This window comes from Phalacrocorax carbo, chromosome 1 (assembly GCF_963921805.1).
Source record: "Phalacrocorax carbo chromosome 1, bPhaCar2.1, whole genome shotgun sequence".
NCBI lineage: Eukaryota > Metazoa > Chordata > Aves > Suliformes > Phalacrocoracidae > Phalacrocorax > Phalacrocorax carbo.
The window spans coordinates 33232207-33251252 of NC_087513.1; the positions used below are offsets into that span (position 1 = coordinate 33232207).

At 40.6% G+C, this 19046-nt stretch overlaps 2 protein-coding genes across 4 annotated transcripts in view; one reads left to right on the plus strand and one right to left on the minus strand.

The window, feature by feature from the left end:
• Positions 1-8916, plus strand: part of PPHLN1 (periphilin 1) — a 73372-nt gene extending 64456 nt beyond the window's left edge. For both annotated transcript variants that reach the window (XM_064448017.1, XM_064448022.1), the window contains exon 10: positions 6719-8916. In XM_064448017.1, coding sequence (XP_064304087.1) covers positions 6719-6928 — 210 coding nt within the window. In that variant the 3' untranslated portion in view covers positions 6929-8916. The remainder of the gene's footprint in view (positions 1-6718) is intronic.
• Positions 8917-13335: 4419 nt separating this feature from the next.
• The window catches only part of PRICKLE1 (prickle planar cell polarity protein 1), a 69409-nt gene continuing 63698 nt past the window's right edge, over positions 13336-19046 (minus strand). The window contains exons 6-8 of one of the 2 annotated variants that reach the window (XM_064448061.1): positions 18241-18427; positions 17223-18086; positions 13336-15818 (exon numbers count right to left, since the gene is read on the minus strand). In XM_064448061.1, the coding sequence (XP_064304131.1) occupies positions 14962-15818; positions 17223-18086; positions 18241-18427 (1908 nt within the window). In that variant the 3' untranslated portion in view covers positions 13336-14961. The remainder of the gene's footprint in view (positions 15819-17222; positions 18087-18240; positions 18428-19046) is intronic. The other variant, XM_064448051.1, reaches the window with a different exon arrangement.

Consider the following 19046-nt stretch of genomic DNA (forward strand, 5'->3'; position numbering starts at 1 on the left):
GTCTTGATCATGGGAATTGTCTGCAAGAGGTTTAATGACAGTTCTGAGCATTCTTTGCGCTGTGGAGCTATAAATTTATATATTGCGATCATAAACATAACTGTACAATTACATTGCTGCTGCAGTAATGAAAATTCCTCTGTACTCTTCCAGTAGAGGATTAGCTTATTGTACTTGAGGAGAGTAAATTTCAGGTAGGTTAATAAAGCCTAATTTGCATGGTTGAGAAAAATCCAAGATAGTATGTAAATAAATTAAAAAGCAGTGATTTGGGGAGCGGTAATAATTCCTTTTAAAAGATGTCTTTGGCAAGGAAACTACTTTGATTCCAGCAGTACTGCAGTCATTCAATACCTAGTAGTTTCCCCATTTGCTAGAGTTTACTTGCACAATGATAATGCAAAATCTTATTGCATATGCAATCAGTTTAGAGCTCGGTCTACATTACAGAATCTTTTAGCATAGCTCCTAGTTAGGAGTATAAGAAAAATTATACCTCATAGTCTGTCTACCCATGCCAGAAAACCTGGCATAGATGTGGCTGTGTTAACAGAAGAGTGCTTTGTCAGGCTTATTTTAGGTCTGCTGAGGAGGTGAAATAAGAAGCTGGCTTATACCACCAGAGGGCTATATCAACCCAGCTGTCCTGGTTTAGCTGGGGGAACAAAAGCTGTGCCCTCTGTCTGGGGTAGAGGAACCCTGGGGCATTGTTGAAGCAAGAGAGATTTCAGGCAGGTTGCTCCTTCTTTAACGGGGTGTCTGGAGGGGCTGTGGTATGGCTTTCAAACATGTGCTATACCTTGCTCTACAAGTTCAAACTGTACCTTTGTCAGAAATTAAATAACTACCAGTGAGCATGTTGCCTTTTTCCTCCTTGCATGGGGTATTTGATACTTGTGGGAAATGTGCCCTTAGTAACTGAAAAGTTTCTGTCTTCTGAAAGATAATATATTAAATTAATACTTACATGAATCACAGATAAAAGATTGTGATTGTTGGGCATGTTGGATCTTCTCAAGGGTGAGTTAGTATCTAAGGGTTGCAGGCTGTTTAACATGGTTTCTGAGCCACAACCCTAACTCCTTCTCCAGTGCAAACTGAGCCTTGAGGGTCTTTGGCCTTCTGGATGAGGAGCTGAAAATAGGCATCTCTGAGCACTGATGGTGGGTACAGAGCTGCTCAGAGCCTAGAGTTGCATCGTGTTGCTGTGAAGGAGGAATGCTGGTGGAGGTGAAAGAGTGTTAGATGAATCCGTAAATGTATGGAATGATAAGAATACTCAAAAATGTGGGAAAGACTGTGAAGAGAAAGAGCAAGGGATTGGAAATTACAGATTAAATCATGGGCATTAATTTCACTTGCTAACTCATCACATGCCTTTAATGAATGCGGTCCTCTTCATGCCTGGTGGCCCTGCTTGTTTTTGTGAGCCGAAGTACCACCTTCTGCTTTGAGAGGAACTTGCCCATCTCTTGCATAAAGCTGCTCAAGCTTTGCATGCCCAAGTGTCCAGATTCCTATTCAAGAGGCTTTTGCATGTGCATAAAGCCAAGAGCATTCAAAAAGAAAGTGCCACAGTCATATTCATTCAAAACCATAGCTGGAGAAGATAGATAACGTTGTCTACCTTTTTCTGAAATAAAGCACATCCGTTAGAACAATTCTCCCAGAAATGAGAAGTGAAGATTCAGCTGAGTCCTTTCTGAGACAGAGGAGGAATTTGCATCTCCCATTTGCTACTCAGTTGTACTTTGTACCAGCTGTGGACATGGGAGATATAACTCGTAATCTGGTGGGATCAGTCTTCCTTAAGGTCTTTCCAATTGTCAGGGAACTTCTCTCTTGTTTCCCTCTTCTTCAAAGGCTGCTTAGAGCAGAAGCTGTAGTTTTAGCTGTTCTAAATCACCTTGAGCCGTTAAGAAGCCTTTCTTTGCACAGACTGTAGGGCTAAGCCAAGGAAACTTGGTGCATGGGTTGAAATAAGGCTTGTGAATATCTCTATTTTAACTTCTCTGTTTTTCCTGGCCTTGCCCCCTTTGAATATTGTGTCTGCTCTGGCTGTTGAAATGAAGCTGCTTTTTGGCTAGGTATGCAAGGCTTTGAGACCAAGACAACAAAGTTTCTGACTCTTCTGCAGACTGTAGTCACTTGCAGGGGAGGACATCTTAAGTTCTAGTTTTCATTCTCATCACTGTTTATGTTGTCCAACAGCTCTGTTGCACAAAATACTTAGGCAGCTCTGGAATAGTTTTGGTGAAGAACATGGGGCTGTGCTAGGCATGGAAAGGAAGTGATGCAGAGTTTGTCAGTGAGTAGCAGACATGTCATCAAGGTATACCCAAGCTAGGCATAGTTTCATCCATGCCCAGAGTTCAGATGTATAACTGAGTTTTGGTGATGGTGTTTTCAGCTGAAACATTCAATATGTTTTCTTTGGTTTAAGCCAAGACCATTTTTAGATTATTGTTGCAGGAGGGATGTAGCAGTCTAAGAGATGAGCGGTCCTCATCTGCTTGCTTCTGCCCCCTTCTTCCCCACCAGAGGTTAATGTCCCAAAGCTGAGTTGGAATAATAGAATGTGCGCTAACCTTCATCGCTTCTATGTCAGTGTCATACATTGTAATTTTATTCACTGTTGATGGCGCTTTGAGGTTAGCTGTGAAAACTTTTCACAGACGCAGATTAGGGAGTCCTCAAAAGTTTCGTTCTACCTGGTGAGTTCTAGGGCTTGATCACCTCCAACTTGGGGGACTAACATCTCCATTGCTCTATCTAGATCTGGAAGTAAATGTCTTTTAGCTATATTTAAACAGTTCTACCAGTGCAAATTTTGGTTTAGTTTTCTCAAATATATGAGCATTCACTAACAAGTTGCAGGTGCATCATACCCTCACATTTACATCTAGAGAAAGCCTAAGTGTTTATACAGAGTAGCACAGTGAAGAATTGACCTCAGCCAGAGCTTCTATGCTATTATCATGTACGAACAAAAAACCTAAAATGCCATGAGAATAATATAAAAGTAGGCATATGTTTGATCCTCTGACCTCATAGATGCCAGATGTGCTGATTTTGGAAAACTCTTCAAAAAGAACCTGAATTCAGCTTCTATACTTCTCATTTGTAGGAAAATCAAGACTATATATATTTTGTGTGTGTGTGTGTATAACATAAATAGAAATATATTTATATATTTGGGAATAGAACAGCTGTTTCTGCTTCTCCTTCATCTGCTTACTAAGATGTTACACATTCTTTCCATTATGCTGGTGCTGTAGCTTAGGTCAGAGAATAAAAGTGTGCTATGGCCTTGGTAAATGATCACCCTATGGCTGTAGCTGTTTTCAGGATTACCTGATGTATATATCAGGCAGAATAATCATGTCTTTGGTATCGTTCCCTTTCTTGTTTTTCAATATAAAAATGTTGTTTCTTCTTTCCCCACACATGGAATCACTTTCAGGTTTTAGTTCCAGATGTTTACAGATGAGCTTTCCATGGTCTGAGCTCAAATCAGTATCAGCTGAAATTTTAAAGATAGGGATATTTTCAAACCTTGTTGGGTCACAAGTTCTTCCAGTATTTTTCTCCAGCAGGGAGCTTTTTTGCTTGTTAAGGGTCTTTTCTGCAGTTTTCTTTCTTCCTTAAGCATCTCAGCTTATTTTCCAGAAATAGCCTCCTTCTCTTCTGTGGAGAAGATGGATTTTAATATGCCACACCACCGCCCTCTTTTTCAAGAGCTTTGAGTGCTTTCACTGTTTTTACAAATACTTGATTGTATTTTTTTTCCAAATAGTTGATTATATGGTAATTGATATTCTTGTAATTGATAGTCTCTACTCCCTTCAGCAACGCACAGTAACTTCTCTCTGAGGGTTGTTAGTCGTGCACTGGTCTCAGATAGAAACTGGTTTATTAAGTTATTTCCCCTTCACGACAGTGGCTCACAGTTCTTTCAGTTGTGCTGATGCATCTGGTTTTAGAATTGAATCACTGAATCACATTAATTGGGGGGAAGTAATTTTAAAAGGGATCATCTCAGTGATGCAATTTGCGTCGCAGCTATACAAATAGGTTTATCAGCACAATTGAGAAGGAGGCAGATTGCACCAGGAGGATCAGAATTAGCAGCTGGGGTAGAAATGCTTCTTGAGGGAAAATTGCTCAATTGTTGTTAGAGGAGCTGAGCCGTTTCCTTTGTTTTCTGTTGTTAGAACTGCCTTCCTGCTCCACCTTCGCCCTCTTCCCCTATTTTAGGTCAATTCTATTTGGTTTTTTAGAAGTCTTTTGTCAGAAAGTATTAAAAACGTTCATCTCGTGTCTGAAGGTGTTTAGTTTCCAGATTGTTGTGACAGCAAAGTGACCAAAATGACTTTTGGCTCCAGGCGCAGCGTCAGAGATGCCTCTCTTGATGCTCCTGCAAGTCGCCTTTTGTGAAAGTTTTGAAGACAAATGTGCTTTGATTGAGCTAATATTTATATACTAAGGGTCAGAGAATTTCATGTGGGTTAGCGCTTTGTGGTGTGCGAGAGAAATAGCAGATAACACTATTTGCCATTAATTTGAAGACCAATTAAAAGTAGAGCATTTCCTTCAGTTGTAGCTTTGGGTGCCTTCCCGTGCGGAAGGTGGGGCAATGCGTCTGTGTTCCCTATTAGCGTCCATGTTTCACTCATGCCGGTGTTGCACGGTGTCCTCTGAAGACTGACAGTTACCAGGTTCGTTTACCTGTGGAAGATCATTCACACATCCTTGGTCTGACCACTTCAAAGGTGATAAAATAGGACAAATAGACATGCAGTAAGGGAAAAAAAAAAGTTTTGAACTATTTCCCCCAAAACGTAATGGCTCTGGGGAGGGGAAAAAACCTTGCAGAAACCATTCTGTGAAGGTGCTAGCAAGCATGCTGCAAGTACTTGAAAGGCACAGGTTATCCAAAGTGAAATACCATCTGTCTGTCATATGCCTAATCAGGTACAGCAATTCTTCCTGAGCTTTTTCTTTGGAAGGTCAGGAAAAAAGAAAGCGAAATTTGCTCTGTTTGAAGTTCTCTTAGCCAAGTACCATGTTTCGCTTGCTGTGGAACATGAACTCTGAGAGTCTGTGTTTCTTGCTGATATTTTACTACCAAAGAATGAAACGTACAAAGCTGGAAACAAACCCCCTCTCAGAAAAAATGCCATGTGCACACCATTTCCACGCTGTAGGTGTTTAACTCCAGTTTGTTTTGGACTACGCTCTTTCACTCTTCTTTCTGACTTCTTAATCTCTCTTGAAAGTTAGTTTCTTCCAAAAGGTTTTCTTTTATTTGCCAACCAGTGAAAAGTGGGTCTTGTTTTAAACTATTATAGCATATACTAGCAAACATTTAAGAACTGTCTTTATTAAAGGTGTCATGTTAAATCATTGTGGTTCTGAGAATTGTTTAATTTCTGTGCAGAATGTTTTGGTTTGTGTTTTGGTTTGTTCCCCCCCCCCCCCCCCCCCCTTCTAATGACATGAATATGCTTGAGCTGCCCTTGGACTGGTCCTTAGGAATAAAACAGTGTGGTGGTGGTTGGTTGGTTGGGGGCGGGGAGGAGCTGTTTAGTTCTTCTTTCTTTTTTACTAATGGGGAATTGCTTGTATATAGTTGTATCATTTCTGTCCACAATATAGATAAATGTGGGAGGAAAGAGTCACACATCTCAAAAAAAAAAAAAAAAACCAACAAGGTCTAACACAAGCACACAACAGTAAAATATAATCATACTTTGAAGAATATCAACATTTTACCTTTTTTTCTCTTAAAAAAATGTACAGAGATATAAAACTGACTTATCTTCATTCAAAAAACCAGTGTATTTTCTAAATGGAAAATGGCCAAAGAGAGATGAAAATGAACTGCATCTGGCAGTTGAAAGAATTTGACAAGTTTCTTTTTTGGTGGGTGTTTGGATTAATAATGTTAGCTGGAATTAAAAAAAAAAAAAAAAAGAAAAAAAAAATGGAAAGGCCACTGACTTGCTTTGAAAACCTCCTCAGAGCCTTGTCAGATGTTTGTCTGAACAACAGTTGCAGTGATAGCGAGATGTTACTTCTCTTCAACTGCGGTACGTAACTGACTTGCAGAGTCTTCATTCCCAGCAACACAAGATCAGACGGGTTCATGTAAACTGCTGCCAAGATTTCTCTTATCCTTAGTGGTTGAATCACCAACGCAGTTAAACTGATTAAAGTCGTATTTGTCGAGGACTTCTATGAGAAACAGATATCCAACAAACAGATGTAATTTGGTGAAATTATTTAAACGTAACTTGTATTTAAAGTATTAGGAAAGATTACAGCCTAAGTTATTGTTGCTTTGTATAAAGATTGAGAGTGCTAGACATGCCACAGTAATATTAATTTTATATATTTATCTCTAATGAAAACCTGTTTTAGCATTTGCACTTTGTGACATTATTTATTAAATATTGCTGTAAGAGGCACTTTTTAAGGCATTTCTTCCAATAAGAGTTATTTCTTGTGTCCAGATAGTTCTGAACAAGTTACATTTGTATTAGTGCAGGTCAGAAGATGGGAAAAGGCTAATACGTCTTACAGTTGAAATTCATGTTAAATCCAATATTCTTTCTTTGGTTTGGATCTGCAGTAGCATCTAAGTCAACGAGGGCTGTCAGTGTGCTGAAGTAGAGTGTCTTGCATTTAATCATTTTCTCAAATGTGTTGTTTCTAGGTCTACAGACAAGACTGTGAAACCTTTGGCATGGTAGTGAAGATGCTAATTGATAAAGATCCATCATTAGAGAAGTCCATTCAGTTTGCCCTGAGGCAGAATTTGCATGAAATAGGTGAGCGATGCATTGAAGAACTGAAACATTTCATTGCTCAGTATGATGCTGCCAATCAAGATCTATCAGAATCCTTCAAAGAGGGCTCATACTAAGGACAAAAATATGCTTTTAGATCCTCTGCGTTGTGTATGCCATAATACATAAATCTGCTTTTTGCGGGGAAAGAGGAGATCTTGTTGGAGATTTGAATCCAAGGCCTCCACTCCTTCACAGTAGCTCAGGTGGCTATCTATCTTGTTCACTGTGGTCTCCACAACTGTATTCTTCCTACCTGTACTTGTTGACATATATTCCTTTGAAAGGATGTTCTTTTAAAAAAATCCTGTAAAGTGACAAACTATTTTTGAAACCTTTACACAGTTACCTAGGAAAAAATGTTCAGTTTGGTGGATGTACACTTAAGTTTTGATGTTTATAAGTGTAACTTCAAACACTGTATTTTTTATTAAAGTAACAGGAAGCAGCTCTTCATTCCTCAACTTATGCAGAAATATGTCTTGTTTTCATATATACTATAGGAAGGGAACACCTGCAAAATTGTTCACGGCTATGATTTAAATTATTTATTATAGTTTAACTTTAAACTTCAGATTCATTCTGTAAAATTACACTAGTGGTTATCTCTAGTCTCTGACTGCCAGAGCACTCTAACTACTTGATACAAGAAGTGCGTATTTTCACTCTAATTGCAGGTTCTGCAAATGCCTTTTAAATTTTGGTGTTTCCCATATTGTGAGTCATTACTAGTAAGCAGTATTATGTAGGATGAACTCCCTTTTTTTTTTTTCCAATATTTGCAACTAAATGTTTCCTTTGTTATCAAAGGCAGCCACTGAGCAGGGAAAGGTCCCTTCTACTCTCTCCCACCCCCACTTCCCCCTTACACCTTCTCACCATTTTTCATGCATTAGTCTTGACAATGAGGAGGCTGTGTAATCTTTACTTCTGACATCAAGAAGGCATGGGGATTTGGGGTGGCAAGGTGAGGCAAGGCAAGCAAGCAGGACTGTCTCTTCAGTAACTCCAGGTTGCTTTGGATTAGAAGTAACATGAAGGTGAACCCCAAGGCCCAAAATTCATCATCATTTCAAACCTAGGTGATTCTGTGTAGTCTCCAGAGCCACTTTTGACCTGACAGAGCGACTTGTAGTTGGGGGACAGTGGTTGAGGAGAGCCAAGGGGCTGCCAGTGCTACACAGTTACTTTTCAGAGATGAAAAATATTTAGGACTCATTGGCGGTATCCTGACTATCGGGTTGTGTACAGCTTTACATTTAATAAGGTACTGGCGTTTTTAATGAACATTTTAGGAAAGGAATAATTTGAGTCATAATCACAAAGAGGTAAGTATAAGCCCAATTATTTTGTATACATTTGCACTTAAAAACATGCGAAACTCCGTAAAAGGACTAGTGACTGAAGCTTACAGTTTCCAAAGTGCAGAGGATTTTTAAATTAAAAAGTTGTTGAATTCAGCCCCCTTATCAAGACAGCTTCACAGATTTCATCAGAATGGTTTGCAGAAAAGTAAATGAAATAGCAATGATTTTGCCTCTACAAGGTACTGTATGTATCGCAGCATTTTACACATGCAACTCTTGATATGGTATATTAAATATATATTACATCAGATTCCTGAGATGCCTGATTAGTTTTAACGTCAGTAGGGTGTGGTTTTGCAGTTGCCTTTTGTTGGTTTCTAAGAGTTCACGTTGCTCAAAGGAGATGACCTACAACTTACCTTGTTAGTACCTAGGATTGTGTGGGCTGCACAGTGAGTGGGAATCGGGATGCTAATTTGGGGAGGGAAAGAGGAGAAGAGAGGCAACCTGTTGTGGCACAGGAGCTAGACCTGGCCTGCCCCTTCTGGCAACAACCTGGCTTACCGAGATCAGTCATGAAACCACAGGCAAAGTTTCCTCTGAGGCAGAAGCATAACAACAGCACTTCACTACTTGCCTACAGGACCGAGAGCCTTCAGGGTGTTACATCAGACTTTTTGCTTTGGGTTAGAAATGCTGATGAAAAAAATGCTCAATGTTTAATATATTTTTGATTAAATATGTCTGTTATTACTGTACAGTTTGTTAGGAGTCTCCTTTGTTAGAAGCCCGATTAAATTTACTATGATAAAAGTATTTGATTTTTCAAGTGTTTTTCTGTAAAGTAGGACCTAAGCTTACAATCAGAGAAGCATAGGATACCTCGAGTTGGAAGGGACCCATAAAGATCATCGAGTCCAACTCCCCGCTCGTCGTAGGACTACCTAAAACTAAACCATATGACGAAGAGCACCATCCAGACGTTCCTTGAACTCTGACAGGCTTCGGGCCATGACCACTTCTCTGGGGAACCTGTTCCAGCAACTGAGCACCCTCTCAGTGAAGAACCTTTTCCTAATATCTGATCTGGACTTCCCCTGACACAGCTTTGTTCCATTTCCTCATGTCCTATCGCTGGTCACCAGGGAGAGGAGATCAGCACCTCTCCCTCCGCTGTCCCCCTTGAGGAAGTAGGACTGTGATGAGGTGGCCCCTCAGCCTTCTATGCTCCAAGCTGAACAAGACAAGTGACCTCAGCCGCTCTTCGTAAGCCTTGGCCTCGAGGCCTTTCACCATCTTCGTCGCCCTCCTCTGGACACACTTTAATAGTTTGATGTCTTTCTTGTATTGAGGCGCTCAGAACTGCACGCAGTATTCAAGGTGGGGCTGCACCAGCGCAGTGTAGAGCGGGACAATTGCGTCCCTCAGTCGGCCAACTGTGTTGCGCTTGATGCACCCCAGGATCCAGCTGGCCCTCTTGGCTGCCAGGGCAGTGTTGGCTCGTGTTCAACTTGTCATCAAGCCAAACCCCCAGATCTCTTTCAACAGGGCTGCTCTCCAGCCTTTTGTCCCCCAGTTTGTACATATAACCAGGATTACCCCATCCCAGGTGGAGAATTCTGTTAAATTTCATACGGTTGGTGATTGCTCAGATCTCTAGTCTATCCAGATGTCTCTGCAGCCCTCTCTCCCCTCCATGGAGTCCACAGCTCCTCCTAGTTTAGTATCATTGGCAAACTTACTTAATGTACATTTGACTCCTGTGTCCATATAATTTATAAAAACATTAAAGAGCACTGGTCCTAAAATTGAGCCCTGGGGAACCCCACTGGTGACTGGCTGCCAACCTGATGTAACCCCACTTACTATAACTCTTTGAGCCTGACCTGTCAGCCAATATTCTTCAGTGGTTTAGATTAGCTAATAGGTCAGTAAGATCTTTCAAAAGTTTGTTAGGTTGTCCTTAGCTTAATCTGATTTTTTTTAAAATTGATTAAATTTTACTCATGTACTAAGGAGCCTCTTGAATTTTTTTATAAAAGTGCTATTTCTGCAAAAGGTTTCATTCATGTTCCTGAGTGCTAGGTAACTGGCTTTCTGTTTAATACTTGTCATGTTGGATTTCACACTTAACCTTTTGTGATGTATGCTTTCTGTTGATGTAAGTAAAATATTATGTCAATCACTTAACCTAAGCAAGAAATGTGGCTTTTAGTCTTGCTTCCTGTAGAAACAAACATATACTTTGGATTATTTCATATGAATCTAAAAAGTTGTCCTTGGTCTCGTGGACAGCCTCAATGAGGCTCCTGGAGAGGAGTAGGAAGAGCATAGGTGGAAAGTACCAGATGCTGTGCTGGAGGAATTTATTTTCTTCATCATCTTAAGAGCTCCTGAAAAAAAACCCTTACTCCTAGTGTGCAATAATACGCATTAATGTGTTAAAAGAATAAAAAGGGAAGAGGAAAAGGAAGGAAAGGAGCGTGGAAATTCAGTGCTATCTGCCAAGGCTAGAGCAGTTCTGAGCGGATCTATTACCTCACTGGACAAGCTGGCAGCTTTGAGTGACAACATAAGCAGTGAAGATCAGCAATAAAACCACTATGGATGTGAAAGGAGCTAATGCCATGTATCAGGGAAGGACTGGTTCCTTGTGACCCTGCTTTCGCCGCAAGGTTTCCTCTTTTGATGGTGTATTGTTCTAACATTTCTCACTGTCATGAAGGTTGTACTGGATTCAGCTGGGGTAGTTAATTTTCTTCATAGTAGCTTGTATGGGGCTGTATTTTGGATTTGTCATGAAAACAGTGTGGATAATACGGGGACGTTTTCATTATTGCTGAGCAGAGCTTCCAGAGAGTCAAGGCCTTTTCTGCTTTGCCCCCCACCCCACCAGCGAGGAGGCTGGGGGTGCACAAGAAGCTGGGAGGGGACACAGCTGACCCCAACTGACCAAAGGGATATCCTACACCATACAATGTCATGCTCAGCAATAAAATCGGGGGCGGGAGGGCTGTGGAAACGACATGGGGGTGCGTTTGCTGAGGCTGCTATTGCTCAGGGACTGGCTGGGTAGCAGCAGTTGGCTGGTAGTGAGCAACCGGGGTTTTTTGATTGGGGTTTGGTTTTTTTGTTTGTTTGTTTTTTGTTAAACTGTCTTTATCACAACCCACAAGTTTTCTCATTTTTACCCTTCTGATTCTCTCCCCTGTCCCACTGTGGGGGCAGTGAGTGAGCAGCTGTGTAGGGCTTAGGTGCCCACTCGGGTATAAGCTCCACTTGGAATACAGCCACTGTGTCTAATAACACAAAACAGAATTTACAGCTTTGGTGACTTTATCTGAGTCTCTTGTGCTGGTAGCAGACACAATATTCCATACCACTCTCTTTAAGGTGGAAGAATAATTATAAACATTTCTCATAGGAAGTAATCAAAAATAATGAAGTAGAAATCTTTTATGTAAAGCTGAGAAAAGTACACAAAGGTGGACAGCCATCTTTAAACTTGGTGTATAATTTTTAAAGTGGATGAAAATACTAGTTAGCCCCTTTCATTAAGAGTGGTTACAAGTACCTGTTATTCTTCCTCTGACATGAATGTCTCTTAGCAGTCCATTCCTCAGCAAAACAAAGCTTTCTAAATGTTTTCTAATGCTCTTAGTTACTAGTGGTCCTTCAGTCCAGCATAGGTAAAGGAGATGTATGTGCCTCAGAGCAGAGCTATCTAAACTAGCTCTGAACAAGCTGCTTAACCACCAGAAGGCAACAACACTGGAGCACTGCTCCCCTAGGCATCACGCCTTCTTTGGCTGAGCCTGATCTTGAGGGAAAACAGGGCAGCGCTCCTGCCTCAGGCTGGAAGAACTGCTGCTGTTCAGAGGGAGGGCAATGCTACGTACAAGAGGCTTATTAACCCCTTGCACAGGCAAACATGCCTCCAAATTTTTTGAGGAAACCTGAGGACAAGGAAGGGCCTCTATCCAGTGCCAAAGTTTCCAGCTGAAAAATAACAATAGAAACGGTGGTGGGAGGGGGAATTGTCATTAGTTACCTTTTGAAGTACCCAGCGCCCTTGCAGGAGCAGGGAGTCCACAGTGCCCCAGCAATAACACCTTTTGCCCTAAGTTATCTCTGGGTTTTGTGTAAGGGCATGGGGAAGAGCTGCATCTTTCAACTCATTTATTTTGAGGTTCAGAGGAAGGTAACATGAAAGTTACCTCTGACGGTAGTTTGCAAATGGCACGCTTTAGAGATCTGTGTTGAATAGTCGGGTTTGTTTTTTTTAAAAGTAACAAGAAGCAGCTAACAATCTATGGAGAACTTTTATCATCTAATACTCCATAAGACAGTGCACTTTGGGAGATTACACATGCTGCATCTCAGAAGATGGTGTAAGATCAGAAGAACTATTGCTCGAAACATTTTTCCATGAGCCAGTTGCTTCCTCCAAAAAGGACACAGCAGTAGCAGCACAGGATTTCGTTTCTGAGTATCCTGGTTCCCTCTATTTGGAAATGCAGCTAAGAATGGAAGGTCCCAGTCATTGCTTGAGCATCCCAGGGAACGTATTAGCAAGTCAGCATCTCTCCTCAAGTCCTCTAAGTCCTGGCAGTCTGGTTGTTGTAATATACTTAAGCACAACAGGCATTTGGCTGCTAGCAAAGCAAATGCTGCCTAAGCCACCACGGCAGCCTGCCAGCTGGAAGCATCCCACGAGCCGCCCGTTGGCCCATGCAACGTAGCATGGTATTACTTTGATCAGCTTTCATGTACACAAGACTTGTTTGTACTAGAAGAGTGACTTATATGGTGAATACCACCTCTGGGAGTAAAGGATCTTTTGCTTATTTTACTCTGAAAAATATGAGCAAGTAACAGCTAGAATGATTTAGCCTGAGCAACAGCTTCATTTTCTTTGGTGTAAACCAATACTCGTGTCCATTCCCTCCCTTACTTCTAGCTGCTTTCATTGCTAAACTTCTGCATCCTCCAGAAGGCAAGCTTAGTTTAATTCACCAGGATTTTTTGGTAAGAAGCATCTGTTATGCCATTAATTACCTTTCTTCAGGTGGTCAGAAAGCCAACGGCTTTAGCATTTACTGTCTGAATTGGTGGATGTCACTGTTCATTCAACCAACAAACTTCTGCCCTTTATTTACAGTGGAAGAAATTTATTGTAACTTAAAATAGCTCCTGCTCCACATATGAGTTCAAGGCAACTTTTGAGATTACCTACTACTTCATCGTTTTTTCACCAGCTTGCCTTCTAGAACCAGCCAGCATCTCTCTTCCTTTATGTAGGCGAGCTTCAGAAACTATTTTTAGGAAAGAAGGGGAACAGTAATAATAAAAGAATCCACATCCACAGGAGTTGCATATTTGTTGTACTGATATATTCCAGGCTTGTGTGGTTTTTACATTTATATAGTTTACATTTTGCTTGACCCATAAATAACACTTGCAAGATTAAGAGGGCCATAGTTTAGAGAGTATTTACATAGCCCCACCATGCATACAGAGCTTTTAATACCTAATAGACAAAATCAAGCTGTTTTGCACTAAACATTTTTCAATATTTTTCAACTTAAAACCCCTGACTAAAATACAAGCAATATTTCATCCATAATGCTGCTGTTAAACCCCTAAGAAATCTAGTCTGATAGTGTAACAAACTTCTTCAAATTCAGGGATATAAAAATATTCAGCTTTTAAAATTTTAACTGTACAATATGTACATTAGTATTTGCACTGTTAAATTATGAATACATTTAAGCCTATGAAATACTACATTATAAATATCAATGTTTTTTGATTTAGAATTACAGCTAATACATTTAAAACCTGGCTAATGCATTTGAAAAGACACAATTCTGGAGCCTAATCCTTTAAGCCCTTATGAAAGTATTTGTTACATAAGTAAGTAGATCCATTGACTTAAATGGGGTTACATGCCTGAGCAAAGGACTCCAGCAGTTGTACCTCTCTCTCTCTCTCTCTCTTTCACTGCTGGGGGGGTAGGGGGCACGGCCTAAAAACCATCACCACTCATTGGCAGCTAAGTCCATCCAATTCCAGCAGCTGAGTTAATACCTTCCTTTAAACAGGCACACAAAAACCCTTAGAGAGGGATGGAATTCTTAAAAAAAAACTGTGGAGGGAAAAACCATGAAAGTTAAATGTATAACCCATTGACTGCTGCTTTAGGATACACCAAGGCCTCAAGCATTTCAGTGCCCACATTCTGATTTCTGCCTCCCTAGTAGTGACTCTTTGGAAGAGGAGCATTTTCCCATATAAAAACAATTCCAGTTTATGTAAGGAAACTTGAAGGAGGAAGAGCAAGCTTTATCAGAGAAGAAAGGGCACAATATAAAGCCACCTTTTTCTTGGCAGTAAGACGAGAAAGTTAAAGATCACCCTGTGGGTATAGCTACAGCACAGGACTGACAATTTTATTTATTGATATTTGTTGAATCCCCCCTCTCAGGTTATTCGACATAGGTGAATAGCGAGCATAAAATAAAATGTCTACAAAACGCCTGTATCAAGAACTGCAGTAATGCTATTTTGACAGCTGAAACATAACATGTAAACCTAGCAATATCTGAGCAGATCGTCATTTGGCATGGCGACATTTCTGAATCTTACTTGTACGATGTAAACTCTGGCGGGGTTATCATCATTTACACTGGCAAAGCATTAAGAACCTTAGCAACTTGCCTAAGTACAGTTATTAATATAAAACGATGTGGTTCAAACTGTAGCTACAGAGTTGACTGGTCTTCCCAACTGTTGAAAACAAATTAAGAAATGATGCAATTTTTTCCTTTGTGTCCCCTCTTCTTCTTTGATTTGGTTGTCCTTTGTCCAAACTGAGAACTAGATAACGCAGTAGTTGGACCAGAAAGGTCATCTGTGTAGTACGGATATCTCAGTGATCGTGGCTGTGGAATTGGCTGTCCTAGAAAATATCCTTCCTCTTCAGAATCAGATGATGAGGATGAAGTTGAACACCAGGAGTCATCTTCCTCACCATACAATCCAAAAAATTTATCAACCACCTGATTCCGCAGTGCATAATCAGACCTAGTATGGGCATATTGTCCATACAGCTCCGCATTTTGAATATATGCCCGAATCTCGCGTGAGCTTCTGTTCTGAATGAATTTTTCATGATCCTGAGGGGAGTAATAACGAAACCTCTCTCTTGGAGAGCATCTTCTTTCTGTGGCCAAGTTAAGTGCATTATCTGAACGAGACTTCCTACTTCTTCTACGATGATGAGAAGGCCGATTTCCACGCTCTTCAAAATGGTAAACACGCCTACGAGTCCTTTCACTCATTGGAGGCTGACGTATTTCAACATTCTCATAACTTCCATTATCAATAACATCATCTGAAAACTTCACTTGCTGTGGTCTAGACTGGGATTTAGATCTTCTCAGTACAGGCATATGCACTGGCTTTTCCTCTGGTAAGACCTTTTCCTGACACAACTCTGAGCTCAGACTCTTCAAGGACTCTGTGCTCCGGTGGAGCATTGAAGAATTCAGAGTTCCCATGTTGCTCATCTTCTCACAGTCCTCTACCTCCAGTTCTTGGAAAGTTTGCAAAGAATAGAGAGATGGCCGTGGCTTGCCTTCTCCATCCATTGAAGCACCTGTGGTGGGAGTGGAAAAAGGAGAAGGAAAATGAGAGGACTATCAAAGAGATAAGTATTATAACGAAAATAAATGCTTAATATTTTAAGTAAAGCAGACCTTATTAGTGGTTTTTTGGGAACTATTACCAAAAGCACTAGCTTCATAGAAGAATAAGCTTTATTTTGACTTAAAACATTGAAGTATTAGCTCTGATTACCAAATAATTAGCTAACATTAGGACATCAAGAGTGGAAGAAGTTTAATGAGTTTAAAATATTTAAACAGCTCTAACACGCATACAGCTAAACCTCTAAGAAAAAAGAACTACTTAAAATTGTTTTAGAGTCCTTGCTTGCCATTTTTAAGGCTAAAATATTTTCATGTTTCTGGTATCACTCGTTTCAATATTCCAGCTGTTGCTACAGGAAAGCCAGGCTTACTGCCTCGCAAAGAAGAATCCTTTACCCTCAAAAAGTCATCAGCAGTAAGCTGGCCTGGTTTACTCCAGGTTTGTGTTCAATGGCCCTTCATTGTAGTCTGCCCTGTGATGTTCCCAGGTGCAATACCTCTAGTTCCTCCTCCACCCATGCCCCCGAACAAAGATTCCCTCGTCAGTTCCTTCATTACTGCTTGGCCAATGCAGCTTGTGGTCAGTCCTGAGCTACACAAGTAGCTACAATAATTCATATTACAGAAGGAAAGGAATGGAGAAGCAGATAGGACAAGTTTTAAAATGGGTGTCTCATACCTAACTCTCATGTTTGGGCTTTGTAGGGAAATAAGAAAGGAAGGTTAACCCACACACATGCACACACAGACACTTGTATATCTGACTTTTATCCCTTTGGCTAATTTCAATGACATTTGACAAGGAGGTTCACAAAAGTGGATTATCAGTTTCTCTCTAGTCAATGGAGAAAGATAATCTCATAAACCTCATTTCCTGAGGCTAAGAAGGTTATCATCCTCTCAGATTTTCTACATATTTTTACAAGCAAATCAGGGAATTATCTAAAATGTTTTGCAGATTATCTTTAATATTACCCTAGTATATAATGCAACTTCTTGTACTTAAGGTACAGAAAAAAATAAATCTTCATTTGCTAAAAGCAGTGGTTTGTATATAACGAATGCATAGTTCAAGACCATTCTTAGTCTGTTTAACATGGATTTTTTTTTCTTATAAGCAAAGGAAAGAATACAAAAGGAAAGGAGAAGCACTTACATAGAATTTAAGGAGCAGAAAGGTATCTTGTGGAAGAATATGTGCTTGATAAAAGCTATTGCCTACTTTACAGGCATCTCCTGCTACTAAAGCTCTTTAGAAATCCGAGATATGAAAAGTCTTAGTTCAAAATACTCCAACATGCATGCTTTGGTTGACCTCTCCATCAAAACCATTCATTTTTTCCCCCCATTACCTGTTATGTTAGACAAAGCCAAAGAATCCATTGAGTCTCGAACACTTTGTTCTTGCTGTTTCAGGTCAGACAAACATTCAAGTGAACCTCCATACCACGGTGTTTGGTCATGTTTGTATCCTGATGCCCCGTGTTCCATGTCTAGCTCCTGGATCTTCCTGCTGCTGGCAGGGCCAGGGTGGCTGCCATAGGCAGAGTCACCCAAGCCATCTTGCGACTGGGCCCAGTACATGTCTGACTGATACTTCTTACTTGCTAGGCTTGGATTATTTTTTTTCAAGTCCAACTTGCTCTTGACCATGCTATCAGAAATCCAGTGTTCACTTGATCTAATGTCTACTTCAGCAGGCTGCTGGAAGAGGCTTTTATCACCAAACTTCAGAAGAAGTTGAGTCATGTAGTCTTCGTGTTCAGCCCATTCTTCAGGGTCTTCAGGCATTTCTTGCTCTACTCTTCCTTTCCAGAAGTCTTCATTAACAAACCTTGCCTCCTCCCTTGAAAGGCTTAAATCATCCAGCTTACGAGAAAGAGTATCATCAGCATTGCCTGAAAGGCCAGGAAATTTGTAATTGAGGGCCGGTGACAGGAGGAGAGACTGGCGGCACTGGTCAGCTGACCGGCTGCTTTTTCCCATGCGGACGCTCCTCCTGGAATCTCTAGATCGAGCAGACTGAAATGCAGAATCAGAAGAGTCGGAGGCATGAACATCCTCTCCCAAGCTGCAGGTTTTTGAACAGTAAATCTGCCCTTGCTTTGGAAGGAAAGGGCAGCCAAGCAAAGAGGTCTTGCACTGAGCACAAGAAAAGCAAGTCTCTGTGGCATGCCAGTGCTGTCCATCATAGGTCATCTGAGCATGGTCAACACCTGGAAAGGGAGAAAAAGCAATGCTTTGGGTTTCTCTGGAAAAAAAAAAAAAACAAAAACACTTGCCCACTCCACACTTCTGGAATGTGAAACAATTTCATAAATTGGCTTTCCCTTAATTTTTAAGTTTAATGCTTAAAAAGGACATACTTACCAATGTGTTCCCCACAGGTCTCACAGTATTCCGCATAGAGCGATTCAAAACAGTTACAGCAGAATGGTCGCCCATCCTTCATGATGTATCTCTGACCACCCAGGATTGTTTCACACTCAAGGCAACAAAAGTGCTTCATGTGCCAGTGGCGACCTTCAGCTTCTGTGCACTCATCAGCAAAAATTATCTTTTCAGAGATAAAAAGTAAACTTTTAGTCAAGTGGCCAAAACCTCACCTTAGGGGTTAGAGCATGCCAAATATCCTAATTGTGCAGTTTATACACTAAATTTATTTTTATTTAGCTGCCTTTTGAATACAAAGATAGATAGAAACATCAATCTCCTACAGCAACTGCAATATTCTGACCTCTTCTATAACAAACAAAAAAAACAACCAAACCTGTACTTTTTAAAGGAAAAAAAAAAAGGACAACATACGAACTCAACCACTAAAGAAGCTGCTGTCAGAATGACATTTTTGAAGTAGAAAAAGGATCTGTACAAATATTCCATCTACAAGATTCAGTTCTAAATACAAACAGATATATGTGCTTTCTATATACCATCATATTGCTTGTAATATTGCCAATTTGACAAGAAATGCAACACCCCTCAGCCTTCACACACATCTATGCAGTAGAGTCCTGACTTCTTAAACGAAGTCTTCCTAGCTCTTCTTAAACGAGCTCTTCCTAGAAAGGTTGGACTAGATGATCCCTGAGGTCCCTTCCAACCTGTGATTCTGTGAATGTGTCTGAAGTTAGTAATTGCCCAAGTGATGCAGAACAACAGGAGCATAGATCGGG